General features: G+C 44.9%; 1 protein-coding gene across 2 annotated transcripts in view; it reads right to left on the bottom strand.

The window, feature by feature from the left end:
* The window catches only part of LOC144106833 (uncharacterized), a 55,199-nt gene that overhangs the window by 17,639 nt on the left and 12,538 nt on the right, over positions 1-25,022 (bottom strand). The window contains exons 3-5 of one of the 2 annotated variants that reach the window (XM_077639778.1): positions 24,749-24,834; positions 9,244-11,030; positions 2,017-5,017 (exon numbers count right to left, since the gene is read on the bottom strand). In XM_077639778.1, the coding sequence (XP_077495904.1) occupies positions 4,703-5,017; positions 9,244-9,339 (411 nt within the window). In that variant the 5' untranslated portion in view covers positions 9,340-11,030; positions 24,749-24,834 and the 3' untranslated portion in view covers positions 2,017-4,702. Of the gene's footprint in view, positions 1-2,016; positions 5,018-9,243; positions 11,031-24,748; positions 24,835-25,022 lie in introns of those variants that run through there. The other variant, XM_077639779.1, reaches the window with a different exon arrangement.

The raw sequence follows: 25,022 nt of genomic DNA, 5'->3' as shown, positions 1-25,022 counted from the left end.
TGGAGCAACACCAGGCAAAATGTGGGGAGTGACCATTATATCATGACACCTAAAATCACCATTGTCAATCTTAAACCCAAACTTCAGAAAAAACAAAATCACTGACTAGGACAAACTTAGGACGCTTCGCGACCAAAATCGGGAACCGATTACAGACCAATATCAATCAACACAAACTCTCCTATTGGATGTAAGAAAGGCCACTAAAGAAGTAGCAAACAATCTGGGTGTAATTACGGTTGACAGAAAACTTACACACATAGGAGGCAAGGTAAAGCATAGAAAAAAAATGGCTTAAGCAAAAATACAATATAAAGCTTAGAAACAGGATAGTCAAGCTCACGGAGGAAATTAAACACCACTTCGCAGAACTCGCGAGACACCAGTAGAACCAAATCTAAGAAAATCTAAATGGCAATACAGGCACCAGAGATACATGGAATCTTCTGCGGCATCTCCTTGATCCGGAACCCTGCAAAGCTACAACTCAAAAAGAAATCACCAAAATTTTAAACATAGACTCCAGCTAGGATCAGGATATTATAAACATGCTACAGCAGAAATACCTCTGTACAACTCGAGAGACAAAGAACCTGCCCGATTATAAAGGACAACCAAACCCCATCCTGGATGCGGACATGACAATGGCAGAAATAAGAGCAGCCCTCCGTAATGTACGGACGACACCTGCCCTGGGAGAGGATGGCATTAACAACAAGACACTCCGAAACAGAGACGATGCTTCCATTGCGGCCCTCATGGACTTTGTGAATGAGTGCTGGAAGGAGAGAGAAGTCCCAGTGTCTTGGAAACACGCCATTGTTAAACTCATCTCAAAACTGGGCAAGAAGCTCTCGCTCGAAAACCTCAAACCTATTTCACTTACTTCTTGTGTAGGAAAACTGATGGAGCACATTACACTAGACAGACTCCAGTCCCACATGCACAAAGAGAATTTATACCCAAACACTATGGGCAGTTTTAGACCACATTTATCAACACAGGATATTATGCTCAGACTGGCAAACGAAGTCCTATCTCAGAAGCAAGAAAAGAGCACCAGGGCAATCCTAGCTCTAGATTTAACCAAAGCATTTGATAACCGCAAACACAAAGCAATCCTAGAATCCTTTTCATACTTGAAAGTTAGTGAAAGAATGTGCAACTACATACATCAAGGATTTTGTCTCTCCAATAGAAGAGCTAAAATCCAAACTGGCACGATCAAATCCGACATCTTTAATTTAGGAGACACAGGAACGCCGCAAGGATCGGTCCTCTCCCTCTTCTTACTCAATATAGTCTTCATGAAAATAGCACATGAACTCGCAAAAATTCCAGACCTAGAACACTCTTTGTATGCGGACAATATCACCCTTTGGACCACCAAGGCGAGTATCGGCACGATACAAATTACGCTAAAACAAGCGGCAGATGTAGTAGTATAGGAGGCACAAGCCGCATGACTCGCGTGTTCCCCCCAAAAATCTGAAGTCCTCATCCTACACCCAAAGCGTCAAGGAAAAAATAAAGCACGTGAAATCAAAATCTAGGCGAAAGTAGCAGCCATCTTGGAAGTGGAAACACTAAGAATACCGGCAGTGCTGATAGTCAAATAAATAAAAAAAATGACATACTCATTAAGAAGCCGGGGAACACTGTCAACAAAACGTCCTTTCTCATCAGACACATTGCGAACAGGCAAGGAGGAGTTAAAGAAGCCAAGATCAGGACACCACACGTCACCCGCACAGTTAGAGAAAAAGACAAACTGGATGACCTAATTAGACAATCCTACAAAACTGCACTCAACCTCCCTGTCATACACCAAATGGGTAACTACTACAGTTAGGAATTCATAAAACCTTAGCGGAAGTCATGGAAGCACACCTCAAATACAGTACTAAGACTATCCAGCACTGAAACGGGATACTTCATCCCCCAAAAAAGCAGGAATACAATAGGAAATCAGTACACGCACGTTGCCAATTTCAAGACAAATGTACGAACAATTAATAGTCTGTCCAGTGTCTAAAAACATGCATCCAGACTTTGATATGGACAGAAGAAAGGCTAGGGCATAAAATATTCCCAAAGGGTTTTCAGTTCACAAAGACATGGCACACTCGGACATATCAGAACATGCGAACAGAGATGCCTTTTCCCCGGAAGTCGTCGATCACCGAGGTTTTTTCCTTGCATCGGCAATGATCGATAAACAAAATTCCCAGAGGAGGCCGAAGAAGCTGCCATTGTTTTAGCCCTTACCTCCACCACTGCCAAATACATTGTCAGCGACTTGAAAACCGGAATTGAAAATTTTGCCAAAGGAAGGGCCCACTCCACAGCCATCAAAATCTTGCAAAAAATCTCCAATACCCGCTAGATCGCATTAATCTAGGTCCCCGCCCATTCGGACAATCCGGGAGCACCAATTTGACCGAGAATTCGTAGTTAACCGGGAGGTGCGCTACCCCGAGCTCAGATCAGCCACGGACCAAGTGACATATCCTACAAAAAAAATTAGAACCCAACTTAAGAAAGAATGACAAATCTCCAGAACCCCAATGATCTCTAAGTAAAACACAAGTCAGTGGTTGGCAGCTCCAGATGGATACTTTCTTTAATCTGCACATGCACTCCATCCCAGAGCAGTTCAGCCCTGTCTGTTCTCTCTGCAGGCACAAAAAGACAGACACGCCACACATCCTATACTCATGTAATCAAGACAAGCCAATGATGAGTCTGCAGCTCTCAACCCGCTCGCAGTGGGAGGCTGCGCTGCTCAGCTCGGACCGAACTCCGAGTCATGGAGTGGGCCGAGGGGTCGCCGTATGATATCGTCGGTCGGCCACCTGGTATCTGGCTTAGAAGAGGAGCCCACCACTTGGATGGGAACACCACTCCAACCAGCACCTAAAACTTCTTTAATAAAGTTTACCTCCTCCTCCTCAACCAATCTTTCCTCCTACCCCTCCTACTAGCAAGGTTGTGTTAATGCAGTAGCATTTAGGTTTTCATCTCACAAAGAATTCCCAGCTTCTGTGCAATGAAATTTCTCGATTGGTCTAGAGTCGTGATGTCATCAGGATCAGCAAATTTCAATATCAGAAGTGGAATGTCCAAATATCTTCCATTGGATTATCATCTGATGTTATGCTAATCCAGCCCTCTAATCTATCAAATACATCCACTAACCCACATTAATCCATCTGCTAATCCTACTGACACATGTTAACCCATTTTCAGGGGTGGGCCTGCTTCTAGAATTTGGGGTGTCCTTTGGAATTTTTGGGGGTGGATCAACTTACAAATGCTATCACATTTCCGTTTTCTTTAAGAACATGGTTACGAAGGCTCTCAAGTTTATTTTTTTTCCTTCACCCCATACCCTAAGCTCACACATGTCCCACACGTGGTGCCAGACCCACTGTACCCTACTCTACGTGGGAGTGTCTTAAACCGCCCCCGACCCGTCCCAGATCCCACCCACGACTGTCCCACATCCCAACCCCCGATCATGAGAACCCGCTCTCTCCAGCACCGGCCTGAACAGCAATGGCTGATCGACTTAGTCGCAGGATAGCTGTGGCTGATGGAGACATCACCAACTCAAAGAGGTCACCAACGCAATCCAGGATATAAAAGTTTATTATTATTACCACTGTCACTGGTGTAGCAGGTACAACGCCCCGTAGGAATGCATACGAACATTTCGAGGTAAATAAGTTTCATTGCTTGGGAGGTGGGCCATGAAACAGATCACTAAAAAGGTCTCACTGAGGCCTTTGCAATGACAGTGCCTGGACTGCCTTGGGATTTCTAAACAAAGAAACCTTAAGACTTTTAAACATCGAAAAAATGAGAAAGGCAAAAACATTTACCCATTTTTGCTTCACACCATCTTACTTAGCTGTCCTTTTCCTTCAAGAACTGCGTTCTCTGTTCTATTTCATGCCACCTATACATACAATCATTTTAGGGAGCCACACCTCTGACCTCTGTTGAGGGGGACCCTGAGGAGAACGTCATCCAATTATTGGTCTGAGCAAAAAATGATTCTCTCGCTCTTTCTGTGTATGCTTATGTTAGTCCGGAAGCAAAAGATGTAGTCATCGCTGAGAACATTGAATGTAAAAAATTTTCCCACCAGTCTATTCCAACTTCCGACATGTACACCGAAAAGGACTGGCTGTCACCGTTTGAAACTAATCGCAATGTAGCTAGCCTCTCAGGTCTGCACAAAAATTAGTGACGACGTACGTACTTTACTTGCGACATCGGTTGGTGATGACACCTGTACTTTGTTTCTTGCTCTTTTCTAGATTATAAAAGGTGCGTTTTCGGTGAGAGTGGTCTCTTTGTGATTATGACGCGACAGCCTATCAAAACAATCTAACAAAAATTTGTTTCCCAGGTGCCTTTATGGAACACTGGTGATGCGATTCCACCGTTTTCAAGCCTCAGCCAATCGAGTGTTCATCGGTCAAGTGTGATGACTGATATGGTGCCGCTTCAGGACTGCGTATATAAGGTTAGTGTGGGTTTGGCGAGTTTGAAAGGAAGGCAGTATGACTTCGGGAGGGGGGCTTTGCTCGCTCTTCACTATGTGCATGGCCCCTATGGTAGTAATGAAGCACTGCGCCTCGGATTCCTGGAAGTGCAGGAGAAGAGGTCCAGCGCTCCCTCGGCCAGCACTCCATCACTGCCAGGCGGGAGAGCGCACGTAAGGGCGGTGCCCCTTGCACGCGTGCCGGCGCATGTGGTAGGCCCTGGTGAACGTTTTGTCGCAGAGGCGGCATGTGAAGGGCCGCTCCCCAGTATGGCTGCGTATGTGCAAGCTCAGGTGGTCCTTGCGCGTGAAGGACATGCGGCACTGGTTGCACCGGAACGGTCGCTCGCCCGTGTGCCCGCGCTCGTGGCGCACCCGGCCTGACGCGCTGGTGAATGTCATATGGCAGTAGCGGCACTGCTGCGAGCTCTGGTTGACCGCTGCCCAACTCCTGCTGGCGGTGGCCTGTGGACAGGCAGAAAGAGAGAAAATTAAACGTGGCGACTCGCCATTACAGATGGAAAAGTTGGCATGAGAGATGCCATAGTGAATGGCTCCAGAATAATTTCGACCACCTAGGGTTCGCTAAAGTGCGTTGACATCGGACAGCATACGGGCATCTTTTTCACTTTTTCTCCGTCAAAACTCGGCCACCGCCGCCAGGGTTCGATACTTGAGCTCAGCAGCCGAACGCCATAGACACTAAGCCACTGCAGCGCCATAAATACAACGCAGTGACTGCCTACGCAACTGTGGGCATTATGACCGAGATCTCGGCCAATAAAGTCAGATGGTTTATGTACAAGCAGTAACAAATCATTATTCTCGAGATGACGACTGTGTCCTCTTGGAGGGGGGAAGGGGGAGGATATAGTCTGTCAGCTGAACCAAACCGTTTCTTTTGTCCCTGTGAAACTGGTTACGGATGAAAGTTCCTATGCTCCTGAACCAAGTGTAGCTCACACTCAGTCACTCGTCCTGATGAAGAACTCACAGACCACGAAATGTGCGCTTCAGCAGGCTTTTTTTTTTAGCTAATCGAAACTCTTGCAGAGGTTACATTTGCAGAAGGAGTTGATGTGTGTATTGAGCGAAATGCATGAATCGTGAGTATAAATTTCAAACGTAAGAATAAGTTATACCAACATAAAAGTGCTTTCCGGTAGTTCCGAGGCATCAAACTTAAAGGGATGCTAAGGAAAAAAGAAAATCAGCCACAACTTAACTCCGCTTAAACCGATGCGTGACATGCGAAAGCATGGTAATGTAATTGGTGACACCACAAGCAACACCATAGCACCGAGACGGCACAAATCTCAAAGCCGTGAACTACTTTTTCGGGGGTGGCCCAGGCCAAATGTTTGGAAATGACCCGGGCTAAATTTCAAGGTCACCACTGTGCCGGCCACGCTCCATTCTGGTTGGACATCGATTTTGGTCTAAATCAGCCAATGTTGAATTTGGGGGGTGGCCCGGGCCAAATTCTTGCCATTTGGTATCATACTTGCTATGGCAACAAGCAATGCACAAACCAAGATGAACAAGCAAGATTTTTGCGCGGCTCTGATGATTGTATGAGTGCTGTCACACTAAAAACCACTCGCATCGAAAATGAAGCCTTTAGTAGAAAATTGTCATCTCAAATTTTCGATTAAATAATCTCAAGAACACTAGACATCGCCGTCTTCATGATATCACCTTTCAAAGTTTTCTCATTGACATCTGCAAGCTCTCTCGGGCGGACCGAGTTTTGATTAACAAGCTTTGTAATGATGCTGCTTACACCCCCAACATTCTCCAATAGAGCGCGACCCATTGCCCACGATTGTCGTCGCCAATGGTTGTACTGTTCTTTTAATTGCAAACCAGATCTATTTCACCCTTGGTTGCCAAGGGACACCTTGGAAACCTGGCATGCCACACCCACGTGCGCCAATGTCTTTAATAAACTGCCTTTTTTCGGCCTCCACAACATTAAGAAAGGCTTTACACTGCCCACGTGGTCGACAAAGTGGCCTTACACGAGCAGTATGAGGTGGGGCTTGTGAGTCGAGAAGCCCTCATACCCTCACTCATACTCGAACCCTCTTTTCGTCTTGCAGCCCTATGACCTGAAACTGCATATTATGGATCCCATGCACGATCCCCCAGCCATAGCCACAGGCCTTCCTCTACCTCAAAAAAGTTTACTCATTCAATTATACCTTAGAAAGGAGCAAAAAATGAAATACAGGAGCAATCGCCAGCGGATTTCAGAATTAATGCATCTCTCACAACCGATTTCTCGGCGCGGGTGTTCGATGCTATGCTACATGACCTCTGCATTTAAAACAGTGGTAAGGCATCCATAACACGAGTTTAGTTGCACAAATTATGAGAGGGAGCACGTGACAGCTCTGATTGTGGGGACATGCCCTACTCTGTCTCTTTGGTTCACTTTCCCGCAATGCACACTCCCTAGGTACCTTAACTAACGAAGGGGCTGCGTCGCAGCCACACCAGCACCACAAACAGCATGGGGGGTTCTCGAGGAGGGAACATTTCTTGTAAAACAGCGCAACGGCTCAAGGCTAAACAAGAAAGGGACAAAACACAGCACTGAGCACAGCATTGGCCTGCAGTTCCTCAGCTCGTCAGGCAACCCACCTTACCACAGCAAGTAGCTCAGGAGGTAGCAATCTTGGCTCAGCAGCACAATTTGGGCCAAGACATAGGACTCGTTGAGTATCCTCGGGAATAGGCACACCTTCGACATTGTGAACTTAGTTGAGAATCCCTGATCTCTTCTCTGGAACGCACCCTCGAACTAGTGGAAGAAGCTGCTGCCACCAAAAATCCGTTGTGCTTCTGATGAGCCGGTTGATTTCTTGCTATTGTTGTTTCCTAAGTGCCTTCTGGCCTCAAAAACGTTCTCCCACATCTCGTCCCGTCCAGCTTCGGAGCTTCTCCTTTGCTCTAGCGTGGGCGAATGTTAGCTTTTTACATTCCGGGTGAGTCGGACCACCTCGATTCCTTAGCGTATTTTGTTGCTAGATGGCGTCATTGTTGTAGCAATAAATGTCGTGTTTGTGTAAGCCACATTGTTGTTCCTTTGTTCCCTTTCAGAGCAAGGCCTGTTGTGTTCAGCGTGCACTCGGTAGTGTGCACGATAACGGAGTAGGGTCCGGGCGGTTTTGAAGTGTGTTAGCCGCGGTTAAGCAGGAAGACCGTATTTATCCCCCGCATTTAAGACCCCACATGCTCTACCTAGGCCGCTCGACAAGCTGAATCCACTGGCGGAAAGAGTGACGATTTTGCCAACAATAAATGGGTCTTTTGCTGCCGGACAAACGTCAGTGTGGCCACAAAGTGCCCATAAAACAATAATTGCACAGAGTTTCCCTCAGTGTGCAGTTGCGACTCCAAATATCTAAGGGAGGAGAGTCCTCGCTACCCTCTCAAGATTGGGAGCGCACTCAGCTACAGCTATATTTACAGTGAGACCTATATCTGCGACACTGCAAAAGAATGCGTGCTCTGCCCGCACCACGGAGAGGAGGAAGCACACTGAATTCAACGTTAGGGGAAGGGGAGTACACGCACAGCCCTCAATCCACTTTCGTCGACTTCGGATGGGGAGCGTGCTCAGATGTCCCAGGCAGGTGGGAGCCCTCAAATATGCGGCCAGTTGAACACAGCCAGCAGGCGCTAGGGACGCTGCCCGCAAACTTCCGCAAGTGAGTGCATACATATTTCATGGACAATAATTGATAGTGTTCACGCCATGCTGCATAATACAGGAAGTTCAGACCGCAGAGAGATTTAGCATAGTGCGATTCACTTCCGCGCGCCTCCATTGCGCATGCACTATTGGCCCCGACACAGCAGGCGTGCGCGCAGGTGGCTGGGCGCACTGGGGTGACGCTTCACACTTGATTCATATAGCATAGCTCTAACCACGAGCGTCCTCGCCCTGCCGAAGCCACGAAGTGTGCGCAGGGGATATACTTAAGCAAAGGAGCGGTAGCAGTCTTACAGCAGGTAGATGCCTGTATGCAAGTGAATTAAGAGGGGGGGGGGGGGGGGGGTGAAATCGGTAGAGATTTTAAAATATCCCACAATCCAAGTCGAGAAAAAAGCAGCTTTTCCCCTGTCCTATCAAAGGAGCCACTTCCAGCCAATGGCATCTGACGAGTCTCAGGAACCTGCTAGCATGAGCAGCGCAACAATCAGGGAGTGGACTGTCTCCTTTCATCTGCTACTCCTGCCTTGTGAAGCTAGCAGGTTCATGAGACCCGTTCGATGCCATTGGCTGGAAGTGGCTACTTTGACAAGGGAAAAGCTGCTTTCTTTCTACTTGTATTCAACTACAGTTCTCGCCAAATTTCACGATTTCTGCAAGAAAGCGCAATGCTGTAAAAGTTTGGCCAGCTGCATTCTTGCTTGACGCAAGCTCCTTAAGTGTGCTACACACCGCAGCCCCAATTTCACCCATTCAATATGCTCAGCAAGCACTCGCTTTGGAACAAGCTCTGCAACGTCAACGTGTCAACCGGAATCTTGTGAATCGCCGGTCGAGTAGGCACTGCTGCGTGCACCGACTTTCGTGCAATGCCGGCACTACCACGAGTGCAGTCGGGAAGCCTGGGCCTCGAAACTGCCTGCAGTGTAAAATCGAGCATGCGCATGACCAAGAACTGCAATGTGCTCACCATGGGTTGACCAAACTGGTTTTCATTCCAGACGTGGTCAGCATCACCTTGGTTACAGCTCTCTGGTGGTGCAAGCGGTTCCAATATAATCTGCATGTCTGAAAGGCCGAAAAGAAAGGAAAGGCGCGCTGGTAGTTCTCAGTAGAAACAAGTTTCATATCACTCCACAATAGCTGCCACATGGAAGTGTTCATACTGGTATAGAATTCATTTTTCGGACATTATTGTAACTTAATTCATGTTCTTTTTTTCTTGCTAATTCTGTCTATAGTCTGAGAATGTGATGCACATCTGCATGGTGATGCGTAAAAACTAATTTCCTTGGGTTAATGATTATCATACAATCTGTTTCCACAAGGCATGCTGCTGAAACTTCCTGGAGCGCCGTTATCACAGTCTGAATGATGGCTAATAAAAGATACTCGCTGAGCTTTTCACCAAGCCTAGTAGGCTGAGTAACAGCCATCTGCTTAGCTACTCTACTGAAGAGTAATAGAAGTTCATTTCAATTAAGTGCCAAGTGCACTTTACATGAAGCCGGGGTCTGCGTGAAACAGATAGGTCAAAGGCAAAATTTTTCAGACACTGTAGAAGAAAGCACCAAAACAACCCAGGACTTAGACCAATGACATAAAATTCAAAGCTGGTGAATTAGCGGCAGGACATATCAACCAATAATTACCGAGGGTGGAAAAAAATGTGACCCAAAAAGGAACATGCAGGGTCATTTCTGCATGCAATTTTGAAAACTGATTTGCATCATCTGCCAGTTGCAAATTTGAGTACAAACACCAAAAAATTTTATTCATTTTAATAAAAACAATTTTTCTGTCAAAGCAATAACAAGAAGCAAAAAATCAGGCACTGAGCAATTTGTACAGTGCTAAAAACAGAACAACAATCAAGGTCATTTCTGTATGTAATTTTGAAAATATATTATATCACATGACAGTTTCAAATACGAGAGCAAACTGAAAAATTTCAGATTTATTTTTATTAAGAAAATCATTTTTTTGCAAACCATTTGCAATAACCAGAAGCAAATACATGCACTGAGTGATTTGCACAGTGCTAAAAAGAGAACAGCAGTCGGAATACAAAGGTCGTTAAATATACTGAAAGATATAAAAATGGCACTCCGTGCTAATCCTGCAAAAATAACTGATTTATTTCCAGTTAGTTGGCAGCATTAGGTGACAACAACACTTAAACAAAAAGACTGTCAAAGAGGCATACCTTGCCAACATGGCATGAACACTGGCAGCACAAACAGCTCTTGGAGTACAAAAAAAAAATGTTCAAAGGTTTAAAAGTACACAGCCTCAGTGGCATGACTCGACCGCCACATGTGGTTATGGTTGAGCATGTCTGGACAATTCATGCTGCAGCAGGGCACGCCTGCTTTTAAACAGTCTCAGGCACAGGCGACATCTGGCCTTGCCATGGCAGATGACATGCTTCTTGAGGGCATTCTCGCAGGTAAAAAGAAGACAGGCAGATGTCACACTTATACACATGTACGAGGTTGTGGTTCGGCTCCACGTGCATTGCGAAGAGCCTCACGTTGTTAAACACCTTGGGGCCATACACGCACTTGTACGGCTAGAGATTAGGGTGGTGGTTGAAGTTCTTAGAGAGTCTGTACTTGGAGCGAAACACCAAGGGGCAGAGGTGACAACTGCGTGTCACGTCCCTACAAGTGGCGCCCTTGCTTGTGGGCGCATTTTGGTTGTCCGAACGAGTAGCTTGCTCCGCCACAGGGGCTGGGACGCTTGAGCAAGTAGTGGCTGCAATGGGTCGCGTGAGAAGGAAAAAATACAATCAGAAAGCAAGACACAAGGCACACAAAAAATAACAGCGACAAATAAGTGAAAAGCATCTGCACTTCAAGGAACTCTCCATTTTTTTGCTTAGAATAAACACCTGTCAGAAAAGAACTACTAGCATTAAGTTTGCAGCCCTCAAGTTGAGTTATGCAGAAGTTATCATGAGAATTACCCAAAGCTGCTCAAGTACTGCAAACATCAAAGCAAAGCTTAAACTGATATTATAGCTGGCTCAAGCTGTACTGTAGCTCAAGCAGTCACTGTCACAGTTACACAGCTGCAAGACAGAGCAATCTGTTGCCTGCCCCATGTGTGCATCGCAAAAGCTATGAAAAACCTGCACCGTCACTATATAGGCACTAAAATGCCTTCAGACTGTCATTAAACTCAATTGACAGTCTTTGCGCTGCCACGCACAAACCTTCAGAAGCCTTCAATAGAAATGTCATTTGAGTTGGCGGAACACTGTGAGGACATTAAAGATTTTTAAAACCCTTTGAGACACGAGCACATGTACCTCCATGTGTAACACCTTGGTAACTTCATTAGGAAAGCAAAAATTATGCACTGATGTGTATTTAAGTTCATAAATTTTAGCACACGCCATTTGGATAAACTATAGTGATAAGTGTGGCTTCACAACACGGCGGCCTTGGCGGCCATGCACCTAACAAATGCAGCTGCTCTTCTATACCATCGACCTCAAAATTTTGCGGCATCAATTTTGGAGTCAATCTGTGCAATAGCAGCCATTCTCAAAGCAAACTGAAAGCCACCATGTCTCTGTCCCCATAATTCACAGTAGACTAGTGTCAAGACAAACTCAGTTATGCAGAATCCTTGGATAAGATGAACAAGCGAGACCATTTCATTGGATTCCCATAGGACTGAATGCAGAAGACATCTGCTTAAGACAAACTGTTTCGCATGTCCTTTGGTTAAAATAAACTTCTGTAGCAACTGTGAACAGCGGTGACCCCATGTAACAGCACTCACGGGGCATCTGCGCAGCACTAAGGAAAGAAAAAAATGGCTGTGGTTTAGCTCTGGTTAAATCTGGAGTGACGCAGTAGCTACAGCTGGCTCAGTCGAATTGCAAAGTCAGTCTTTCGCAGCTCGGTTTCGCTGGCCGTTCTTTCTTCATCTTCTTGCCTGGAAGTGGGTTCACTCTCTCCCCCCTCTCCACTCCCCCTCATTTGGTTTCGCCACCGGCAGCTGCTCTGCACCACATGACCAACCATGTGACCAACCATGGCGCTGCCACGGAGCTCAAGGGCGGCCATGCAACTCATGGGGTGCTACGTCGAAGGCTCGACGTGCTAGGGTAATGTAGTTATCGCTACAAAAATTATATAAAATGCTTGTACGCAACAAAGCGACCCCTGACAAGATGCCTTCTGCACACCTTCACGAATGCTGCGGCAAAGCTGTCTTGCAAGAACGCAAATTCCTAAGGAAAGGCTTTCTAGCCGGTGCGGAAAAGGCAGGGCACCATCGCGCGTACATTGGCGCAAATCTCGGCATCACATGCGTGTCATGTGCCAAGCATTGCCTTCACAGACTAAAAGGTGCATATGCTCGAAGTGCACCGGCTTGTTGACTTGGGGCTTAAAAAATTTAGCAGGGTTTCAACTAAAGTTAAACCAAGAACCTCAGGACCACATTTTCAATAGACGCAGCGTCGCAACACATGTTATCGCAGTGAAGAGGTGGTCAAATATCAGCGACACTCACACTGCCTGCCACATATGGAAAGGTGCATGGTGTGCCCACTCGTGGCGTTGGTGACAGCTATGCTACAGAGGGAGCAAAAATAGGGGCTATTTTGCTGGACAGCTTTGAAGCAGGATGGAAATCAGAAGAAAACATACAAATAGCAGCCACTACAGATACGACGAGAAAAAAAGAGACGGAAAAAAAATAATGCCATTTTCTACCAAGCTAACATAACCTTATTTCATGCTCTGTTTTCAGCTAACTTCATGCATAGATCAATGCATATTTATTTATTTATTTTCCCACAGCACCACATGTGGCATTATATTCGCACTTCATGGCTATGATTGACCCGTTCGGATCTGTAGTGTGGCTGGAAAATGCGCTTCTTTTCTCGGAGTAGCAATTCTATTGAAATATATATCATGAAAAAATTTAAGCCTTAGTTTTCTCCTTCTCACTTCAAAAGATTCCCATTCTAATTCTTGTTTTACACTAGACACACTAATGTGTTTACTATAATTGCAGTACAGTGCAGTAAATGCTCTGCTTGCAATTATCCTCTCTCAGAAGGGCTATTATATTCATTGTTTTCATGAGACATGCACTGGACACAGCATGTATGCTCACAGAGCTTTTGTAGGGGCACTTGTGTTAAGACGAACTTCTGACAAGTCAAACAACTTTTCTGGTCCCCTGCTAGTTCCTCCTCAAGAGAGTCTATATATATGGGCAAACCAGCAGTGATGACCTACATGCAAACCAAGTGAATCCATGGCATAGACAAACAGCGTGATGAAAAACTGAGACTGCAAGACAAAAAAAATGGAAACCAGGGAAAGCAAGATTTGTGTAGCAAGTCATGTGCAATAACAAAATAAAAACATTGTACGATTATGCCTAAACTTTTCACAGTTAGCAATATTCCTTCTCGAGTACAACTGCCATATTTACTCACGTAACGAACCCAACGCCAGTAATGCCATTGAGATTTTACGTTTTTTTAACCTCGCATAAAAGACGCGAACCCGACCTTCAGGGCTGGTGTTCAGCAAGTTCAGTTTATCTTGGCGCAACTGGCCAGTGCAGTCAACTATCACAAAATCCTCGGATCGCATTATGATGAAACAAACACCTTTTGAAGGAATCGATGCTAAATACCGGTGACACAAATGTGGGGCATGCGGGGATGCAACTTGTCAACCGCATGCATTTGATGACGGATGGACGGACAGCTGGCCGGGCGGGCAGGTGGATGGACGGACGTATGGTGTGGAATTTCAACTCTTACGAAAAAATTGTCAAAACTTTTTTCTCACCTAATGAACCCTCCCTCAAATTGATGTGAACATCTCTAGAAAAAAAAAGACAGGGCTCATTATGCAAGTAAATATGGTATAGAATTTAAAGGTGCAGCTAAAGTTATCAAAGCAGAACCTTACTGCAGCAGCAGTAAGGTCTGCTGATTTTTGGCTGATTTTTGGAAACTACAGTGAAGCACTTCAGCACTGTGCGTAACCTGGATGCCATTCTGAGCCCTACATTAACATGCCTGTGCATCATGCATATACCTATGAGTATATTATTTCAATACAGGCATTTAAAATCGCACACAAAAGGTGTCACATCAGAATGTTTAGCCCTCAAGCAACCAAAGTTTGCATTAAAAAAAAAAAGCTAGGGTAGAAAGCATAATATGAAAAAAAAATGCTACAAGATAACGGAAGTTTCTTCTGTCAATTCACTACTACATACGCAAAATGTATACAATGCAAAAATTAAAAAAAAAAAAACTTAAAAGGATATATGCACAGCATGAACTGCATGTTTGCGCATGTTTAAGTAACTATAGAATTTCACTGCCTCGAAACATACCCCGGGTTGCAAAAGTCTGCACGATAAAAACTCGCGTTTGACTGCTTTACATTCATCACCCTGCGTCACTGTCTCAGCATGTGAGTTGCGCTGAACTCAGCAGCACGCTGGAACAGGTGCTCCAACTAAGAATTAACATGCAAACTGGCGGTAGGCAGCACAGTATACCGTATTTATACGAATGCAGGGCAAGTTTTCTTCACTACCAGGCTTGTGAGCCACTAAAGAAAGCCAGCTTTTCCAAGATCTTGGAGATGCGCAGTGCGCATGGGCACAGGACAGGGGGCTATAAACGTGGAAAGAAGGCGGCACGGGCCGTTGAGAAAGAGAATCCACTGAAAGAGTTGATAGGATTAGGAAAAGGAAAGAGGGGTGAACAGGCACATGGATGGCCCCACGAAACATGAAGCAGTGGCGGCACGACTGTGACAGTTGCCGCTGCTTCGTGGGAGACTGCGTGCATTAACACGTTGGAGGCTTTGCTGCACTCCGCGATGTGACGAGCACCTCTGAACTGCTGCCTCAAAATTAATATTGACGTATCAGTTGTGACATATCAGTTGCTTCCATATTTTCTCAGTTGTGTGTCTGAAACTGATGAACTCAGGGAAAAAAAAATGCGCAATAAATTTGCGCAAATATGGCAAATATAAAAATACGTTGTAAATTATGGAGTTTAATGTTTCAAAGCGAGCGACACATGGGATATGAAGCGCACCATAGTGGAGAGCTCTGGACTAATTTAGACTCCCTTGGGTTCTCCGACGTGTGCTAACACAGCCAAGCACACAGGCATTGTTGTATTTTGCCTCCCTTAGAATTGTAACTTTGAGATCACCAGCCAAATGTGAAAGCCACAGAGCCATCATGGCAGGTGAAGTGAGAAGGTAAATAAAAGTAAGAGAGGAGTGTTTCCGCGTGGAACTTTCACCATTGTTGACCTTTAGAAGTAAGCATCCAAAGAATAAGCAACATATGTTTTGCCTTTACTAAATTTGCGTAGCTAACGGCCTTGTTTCTGCAATCACTGCAGGCAGAAGCATCACCACACCTGTCTCTGAGCTCGTACTCAAAAGGAGAGCTACAAGATAGCAAACATTGTCATCATCAACCGCGCCAGCCTAACTGTGTCGATTGGAGGACAATGGCCTCTCATTCATTCCTCCAGTTAACATTCTCCAGTGCCAGCTGTGGTCACTTTGTCCCCGCAAACATTCTAATCTCATCCGCCCAACTTAAGGCCCTTTCATAACTTTAAAAAAGTGCCACTCTCCTCTTATACGGCGCCTTCATCCTCCTTTCTCCTCACATGCCGGCTGCCAGCACTGCAAGATTTTTCTCCTAAGTGCCCACTGGTCAGCCACAGCAGTCAGCGGAGTCTTGCGTTTTTGGGCCAGTTCAGTGCCTCGATGGTGCATAAAATTTTGGGAAAGGATAACAACAGTGTCGAGAATATTAACAGTAATATTCATAAGCAAGTTTCATTTCTTTAGGAAGGCTTCCTGAATAAGTGACAATAAAGTTAATGAGCATTTGGCCGAGTTGGTTTGATACTTCAAAAACTTTCTCGATTGCAAGACAATTTATGGTGGCTATTGGTAATGGACCCAGTATTGCCTTTATTTGGCATGTGTCTATCTGTGCTTTGCTTTGCTCAGTGTCTCCGCTCATATGCAATGCAGGTCTTTTATTCAGCATGCCTTCCTGCACTTAACTAGTAATCACAGCATTAGTCTGCAGGCTTTCTGATGTAAACGTGATTTTTGCGCTGCAGTTATGTCTGAAGCGACTTGGATAGCACTGTAATTTCAAGGCAATCAAGCTATGCTAAGAACCGCGCACTGCTCACAACTGAAATGCAGAATTTAAAATGAAATACAAAGCCCTACAGGAGAAGCCACCATTCTAAACCAGGATCAAAATTAATCAAATGATGATTTACAAAAATTAATTATTATTACAAATATCTGCATAAGGATGTGCTACTTGTTATTCACTTTTATTATTTTTCCACTCCTGTAAAAGCCCCATACAGGACTGACAGTATCAAAAAATAATAATAATAGTAAATGAAGAGAGTTAGCTATAATTGTTTTTACCAACGCTTTCGTCAAATTCGGATACCAACGTGTACATCAAGAAAAGGTGATTCAATTCGTTTGGTACCATCCACATCCCTCTGCAGCCACTCAATTGCCTGCCATGGCACTCCAAAGGTCGCCCCCATTATGGTTTTGAGGACCACAGGTCGTCCATACGAATCTCTCACACATACTAGGCTTCAACTGGACTAACAACTTTGTGCGCAGAATAGTGCCAATTCGTTTGCCACCACTCCGAACCCTCTGCACCAAACAGGCGAGCCACAATTTTGTCACCAATGGCGCCCCCAAGAGGCACCAGTCTCGGCACCTGCTCAGACTACATATATAGCGGAACGCCAGCATAGAGGCAAATCGGCCACCGAGCTGGCCCAATGACTGTGTGTGTGGTCATGTGATGGGGGCCACATTTCGCTGATCTGAGATTTCCGGCCACCATCTTGAAATCTTGACCATCTTGACGGACAAGAAACATTCAAATGCGAACAGTAAGAGCTGACGCTCTTAGAAAAACATCTTGCACACAATGACCAGTCACTGCATGACCAGTCACTGACCAGTTACATGCATATGCATCAAATGCAAATGAATGTATTCTCTGTACAAAATTCCAGCACTGTTACATAATAAACCTGGTCAGTATTGGGCCACTGTGGTGGCTAAGTGGCATTGCTGTTTAGCTGCTCATCTCAAGCTCACAGGTCCGATCCAAGCTGCGCTGGCTATATTTCAATGAAGTCGAATACAAAAATGCCTCAATGCTGTACGATGCCAGCACATGTTAGAGAACCCCAGGTGGTCTAAAGCCCTCCCCTATGGTGTTCCTCATAAGCAATGTGTTCAGAACGTTAAACTCCATAATTTATAGTTAATTCACGCGATTGCTATTGATTGCTTAGCCTTAGTAATCATATCGTATTGGCGTAAGGATCTTGCGTCATGTTGCAATGATGCAGAAACTTGCCCACTGTGCCAAAACACGCCCGCAGAGAAACGCTGTTTCAGAGCCTGTGTTTCTTGGATCTGTTACCAATGAGCGCATCAAAGTGCAAGCTGGAGTGAAAAGAATAGCTTCTCTACAGTGAATCCTCGCAGCATAATGAATATGTGATCGAGCGGAAGCATCTATGTGCAAAGAAGATACAGAATCTATGGGGCTGCTATACTGACTGAATAAAAGTCGATAACTTACGTTTTGAAGAAGTCTAGCATGATATTTAGTCTGATCAGTGCAAGGGGCCTTTTCATGTAATGTAGAAATTACGCCAGCAAGAATGCTAAAAGAATAAGGAGCAAGCAGAAAGAACTAAAGATCCCAGATGAGCAATGTGATTCATACAGCACAGTACGTGTTAGCATTCCTCATCAACAGCCTGACTATGCTCACTGCAGGGCAAAGGCCTCTCCAATGGCTCTCCAATTAACCCTGTCCTGTGCTAGCTGCGGCCACCATATCCCCAAGAACTTTTTAATCTCATCCGCGCACCTAACTTTCTGCCGCCCCCTGCTATGCTTGCCTTCTCTTGAAATCCACCCCTTAACCCTTGAGTACCAGCAGTTATCTTGCTTTTGCATTACATGCCCTGCCCAAGCCCATTTCTCCCTCTTGATTTCGACTAATATGTCATTAACCCGGGTTTGTTCCCTCACCCACACTTCCAGCTTCCGGTCTCTCAACGTTACGCCTATCGTTTTTATTTCCATAGGTCGCTGCGTTGTCCTTAACTTAAGCTGAACTCTTTTCGTTACCCTCCACATGTCTGCCTCATCGGTAAGTACTAGTAAGATAACACTGTTGTGTAGTTTTCTCTTGAGAGAAATTGGTTAACTGCCATTCATGATTTGAGAGAACCTGCCATATGTGCTCCACCCCATTCTTTTTCTCTAGTTATTAGCATTAAATTTCCCTAAAGACTGAAAAGCCACTCCTATGTTCAGACTCTGCAAGCAGGTGGCATGACCCAGTTCATCAATCCCCACGTGACACTGAGCATCCTTTCTCCACTCTCCCCAACCCTCGACTCTAACTGGTAAAAGTGATTTCCCCTTTCCCTACCCGTCGCCTTCCCCCTCCTTCCCTCTCCCACTTGCCTTCCTCTTTTCCCTTAAAAGTACTGAGGAAAATTTCCCTTTCTCCATTTCGCCTACTGCCAACACTGCCTTCACACACCAATGCCAGACACCTTTTGCGATAATGCTCATTCAAAAAATGTTTAATCGTGGTTATGATCAAACACAAGTGATAATCAATGTGCATCATCTAACCAGAAACTCTGTTGATGGTCACAAAAATTCCTTCATCCAGTGTTGGGGAGCCCCTACGCTTTCTTCGTAGCACATCACAAAAAATGTGTAGCCACTTTCAGGCCTCTTGCTGCAGTTAACAGCTCAAGAGTACGGCGCAGCAGTAGTGCACAGCTCAACAGGCATGGAGTGGAATGTTCGCCACATCATGCTTATGAGAAAAATGGTGCAGACGAAAATGAGAAATACAAGGAAGACGCAAGCTTCACATGTTTCAAACGGTGGAGGAGGAGAACCAATTGTCCAAAAAAGCAGCCAAAATGTCGGTGTGCACAGAAAGGGCACGCAACGGGCGAAGAGGTTGTAGTGCAGCAGAAGCAGAGTTCGAAATTATAGACGGGCTTAAGCCTACCCAACTCACTGCTGCTCCCTGCATTCAATTTCGATACGATTCCCAAAGCAATGCGATACACTAAAACCTCGCCAATCTTCGAGACAAATTTCTCTGATTGGTTGAGAGTGGTCACATGACCTTGCAACGACATCACAACCTGCCTTGATGAGCCATCCCGATTGGACGAGTAAGGTCACATGACCTTGCGACATCATCAAAATCTGCCCACTGGATTGTGAGCAACCTAGGTTCTGACAGGATAGTTTTAATGGGTGAGTGCCCATATATGTGGTATTGGTTATTCACTACTTTGCATCACAGATCACTGGAAGTTCTCATAACACTCCTGGGGCACTGCTGCAGCAGTTAAGCGATGTGTCACTGCCTTGCGATAGCAGGGACTGCCACTGGTAGGGCTGGTGAGGCCCAGGTTACTCTTAACGAGCAACCTTTCACAGCCAATCATTAATTTAGGTTCCACCTGCCACAGTGGGAAGTTTGCCCACAATCCAGAGGTAAGGTTTTGATGATGTCACGTCACGTAACCTCGGTGGCCCACCTACCTCCTAGGTTGCTTCTCTGGAAATTTTTCATGAATTTTTCATTAATGACTGCCGCCACCTACATCAGCTTTTCTGTTACAAGAGACCCTTAACGTCTCTTACTTAAAATGTGATACATATGCGAATTTCAGCATCATGAGAGCATAGTAGACACCCGGAACTGCAACTAGCAGTCTGAATATGGCAGTTGATTGACTGAAAATTGCCAAGAAAGTGATGCAAACACACATAGAAGTTTCGCCAGAAGCTCGGAAAAATGTGAAATCTAAAGCTATCACATTCCATTCTTAAAGCGACTTATGTGTCCCCAGGTTTTTTTTTTTGCTTTGTCTTGACATTCACTCGTTTACTTTCAAGGTTACCTTCCATTTACATCACATACCCTACGCATGCCCATTTCTTCTCGATTTTGAACAGGACATCATTAACTCACATTTGTTCCAGACCCACTGTGCTCTCTTCCCGTCTTTTAACACTATTGCAGATCAGGACCACGACAAGAGTGGAACAACTATAAACATAAGAATGAGGTGGAGCATGCCTGGCAGGTTCTCTCCAGTCATGAATGGCAGCTTACCAGTATCCCTCAAGAGAAAAGTACATAGGAAACAGCTCTATCTTACCGGCACCCACCTACGGTGCAGAAATGCAGAAGCGAACAAAAAGGGTTCAACTTAAACTGAGAACAACGTAGCGAGCTGTGGTAAAAAAAATTATGGGCGCAACATTATGAGACAGGAAGAGGGCAGAATGCACTAGCACCGTGCCCCTAACAGGGTAGGCGCAATAGGGATTTGCTTTATCTGTTCCAGAGCACGCTGTTGCAGTACTCTAGACTAGCCTGCTTATATACCCTAGCGGTTGCCCCCCCCCCCCCCGCAATTTAATTGAGCAGGCAATTTCCAAAATAGTAGGACCCCTGATACTACAATAGATTCCAAGATAAGCATATATTAGAGATAAGTGCAAGGGTTCAGGTTCTGAACAAATAACCATATATTACGCTATGCATTTGGACAGGCACTATATTAGATACTAATTGAAACACTTCATGTAACACAACCAAAAACATGCAAACGAGAGCTGAGGCAGTATCAATGACAAAAAAAAATCAGAGGCACTTAAGGCTGCTTGCATGCTGTGAAGGCGAAAGCATTAGTATGCCAACATGAGCATTCGATCTCGATGCAAGTTGCACACTGAGAAATGAAATCGAGAGGCACCTCCGAACGCTGCTTTTGAGCTAGCCTCCAGCCATACTAAGAAACTTACGCTATATGGAATGAGAAACCATATGACAACACCCATAATAGTTATATAGGAAGAACAGTTGCATCACAATTTCAATACAAAAATTGTTTTTTGAGGAAAGGAAAGGGTGCAGTAACTATCTCATATCTTGGTGGACACCTACCTTGGTGGACACAGCAGTAAGAGGTCTGAGAAGGCATACAATTGAATGTGCATATGTTGTCAGTTCGAACCTCTGTTGCAAGCTAGACTCCAACTTGACTAGAACATGCAAGCTAAATACAAAGAGAAATGGTATGACACAACCTGGAATGCTGCACGACAAACAGTTGCTCAACTTTTGGTACGAATCTAGTCGAGAATACTGGCATAAAATTGAGGTTAGCCAATGAGGATATGTAAGACGAATCAAATATATATCACTGTCTGAAATTGCAGTGCTGGGCTTGCTGTGTACATCCTATGGCCAATTGATGACGTCACCCTATTTTAAGGCGAAAGCCTTACTTGCCTCATCGGTGTCTGCACGAAGTGCCTGTTCGCAGAAAGTGTCTGCCTCACCTGTCAATCGAAATGACATCATTAAAACAAACAAGTGAAATAAAAATGAATACAAATAAAATTAAAATAAATGAAGATAAAATAAAATGAAAATAAATGAACATAAAAATAACAAAATGAATAGAATGTGTACTGGCGTCGTGGAACAAAACCTGCATTCTAGAAAGTTCCACGCTTCCACATTAACCCACGTAAGCAGACAAGTGCCCTTTTTTCTTGCCATGGCTGGGATTTTCTGCACCATCTGCAAGTACACACTAACTCACGCTTCCAATTTTCTCGTCATTGGGGCTAGTACGGCTTTCAAACTAATAATGTAAAGATCAAAGGGCATGAAGAATTACTGCTTTCAATACATTATTGCGGCTTTTCCTTCCAGGACTCACAATTACCCTCAAGAACACCATACACTGTCTGAAATGAAATAGTAGAAGCTCATTAATTTAAACCCCAATAATTTGAAAACCAGATAACCCGAACTGTAGGCACGATCCTAGCCAAACCTCTTGTACGCTCGATAATTTGGATGCTACGAGTCTTGCACCGGTTAATTTGAACGGGCTTCTGCAGGGATGCCATGTCCAAGTATGACCGTGCAAAGAGCACTACACAATCCTGAAATACATGCTGCAGAGTCGCTTGCTCACCTCCGACGTGCACATAATGGCATGGATGATGACAAATGGATGGCCCCGTCTCAAGAATAGTCACACCAAACAGCTTCAATTTTGTTTCGCTTTTCTGAACTTCGCGCCAGCCTACATCCACCAACCAACTGAGCCCAGCCGTGCACCTTTCGTGTGCTGATTGGTGCATCTCACTGGTCTTTTCTATCCCCGTTTTTTTCTTTCCTCTTTGGTGCTACTGAGCGTTCCTATCCGCAAGATTCTTCCATTATTCCAGTGTGCCAAAACTGCGCGCTCTTTACATGCCATTAGCAGTTTGTGCAGTGAAGCCTCCTCACATGCGGCGCTGCCACTTATAAGGTGTATGATGCAGTAGTGCTGGGGCTCCACCGCTAAAATAGTCATTGTCACACCGTTCTCATCTCAAAAGCAAGCAACCATAGCTCAGTCTTTCACCCAACAAACTTATTGTGATGCAAACTGTTCTTGTTAAGTTTTTTGGGGTCATTCAATAATTCAAAATGTCAGATAATTCAAACATTTTTTCGTTCCCTTGAAGTTTGAATTTATGATCTTTTATGTAAGGAATTACAACATGTAGGCTGCATCAATCAAGTTACGTACCAAAAAAAAGGTAAGTATTTCAGGTGAAACCATTTTTGAAAATCACAGACCTCAAGATTATCAATGTAAATGGTTGTCTTCTACAACATGAATAAATACCGACATCTCAGTTTCGATGCAGATTTGCATGAGCATAACTGAGGTTTTAGACCACATCACTATGGCAAAAGTGCTGGTACCTCTGGTTGAACTACTTCTACTCAAAAGCATTGGTAACCAAAGCAGAACCATTTCTAGTCAAAGGTGCTGGTAGCTCAGGCATAATTATCTCAAGTCTCATTTGGATGGTATTGAGGTCAGCACAATACTGTACGGGGAACAACTGGCCCTACACAAAAAGGCCAAAAGAATCTACCTGACACCTCACAAAACACTGACTAAAGCCAAGGAACATAGGCTTTGACGCATAGAAACGAACACGCTCCCTACCCCTACAATATTACATCCGTGGTACCCAACGCTATATAGCTCTCAATGCACACTCTGCAACCAAATTGCAGATATATATCACACGATATGGGAATGCCAGGTCACAACTCAGGTAGATCCCAACGACAACCCCTCTAGAGAGAAATGGGAGGTCGTTCTGCTCAGCAACGACCAGGAGGACCAGTGACGACTGGTGAGCAGGGCAGAAGCTGTGCTGAAGGCCAATGGACTGCCGGACTAGGAGGTCCACCCATCCTGACTCTTTACTAATTTATTGGAAACAATAAGAAGCTTTATCCATCCATGCTGGCATCCCAGGAGAACCATCTGTAGTCATACATACTGGCACCCCAAGCTAACTACGAGTAGTCAAAAGTGACAGTAACCCAGGCAGAACCATCTGCAGTCACATAAGCCAGTACCTCAGGAAGAACCATAGCGATTAAAAAGTACCAGTACCTTAATCAGAGCTACTTGACGTCAAAAGTGCCAATACCTGAGGCAGAGCTATTTGTGGTCAAATGCGCCGGTAGCCAGGCAGACCCACTTGTAGTCACAGTGCTAGTACATGAAGCAAAACTACTGTATTTACTCGTATAATAAACCCATTTGCATAATGAACCCATCCTCCACTTCTGCCATTGAGAATTTGCTTTTTTTTAACCTTTCCTAAAACAAGTGCAAAACCTCTAGTGCCAGTGCTAAGTATGTTTGCTTTACCTCGCCACAATTGGCTGGCACCATCCGCCATCAGAAAATTGCCGGATTGTGCCGTGGCACAGAAAATACCTTTTGAAGCGAACAATGTTAAACACTAGCATCACTATATGGATGACGCGAGGGTGCAACTTGTGAACCGAGTGTTTTTGGTGTACTAAATGGACAGATGAGCAGCCAGACAGAGACAGCGGTGGACGTTTGATATGAAGCTTCAACCCTTACAAAAAATTTTCCCGAAACTTCTATTTCCTCACATAATGAACCCTCCCCCCAAATGATGCCAACTTTTCTGGAAAAAAGCGGGTTCATTATACAACAAGTAAATATATTATTTGTACTAAAATGTGCTGACATCCCAGGAAAAACCACTTGTGGTCAAACATGCTGTTACCCTAAGCTCAGCTGCCTGTAGTCAACATACTGTTACCCCAGGCAGAACCATCTATGGTGAAAAATGCACGTGCTCCCCGCAGAACCATTTGCAGTCAAAAATGCTGCAACCCCAGGCAGAACCAATTACAGTCGAAAGTGCTCGTATGCATCCACTTCTCCCTGCATGCTCCAGTGCTCTTACTTGGCTTCAAGGTGACCACCTTCCCAGCAGTGCTTGGACTCCAGCTCTCTGGCTGTGCACTGTTTTTCTCCAGACAGACATGGGCTCTGAAAATAAAATCATGTTCATGAAAAGTGCAAAACAGTGGCATGGCAAGTGAAGACAACGTAAAGCATTGTGCAAAGCAAAGTAAGATGAGAAAGAAGGCAGAACCATCTGTAGTCAAATATGCTGGTACACCAAGCAGAACCAATCGTAGTCAAAAAGTGCTAATACCCTAGGCAGCATTTCCCTC

The sequence above is a fragment of the Amblyomma americanum genome, chromosome 10, assembly GCF_052857255.1.
Source record: "Amblyomma americanum isolate KBUSLIRL-KWMA chromosome 10, ASM5285725v1, whole genome shotgun sequence".
NCBI lineage: Eukaryota > Metazoa > Arthropoda > Arachnida > Ixodida > Ixodidae > Amblyomma > Amblyomma americanum.
The sequence above is the reverse complement of the archived record's forward strand: the minus strand, read 5'-3'. Positions and strand labels throughout refer to the sequence as shown.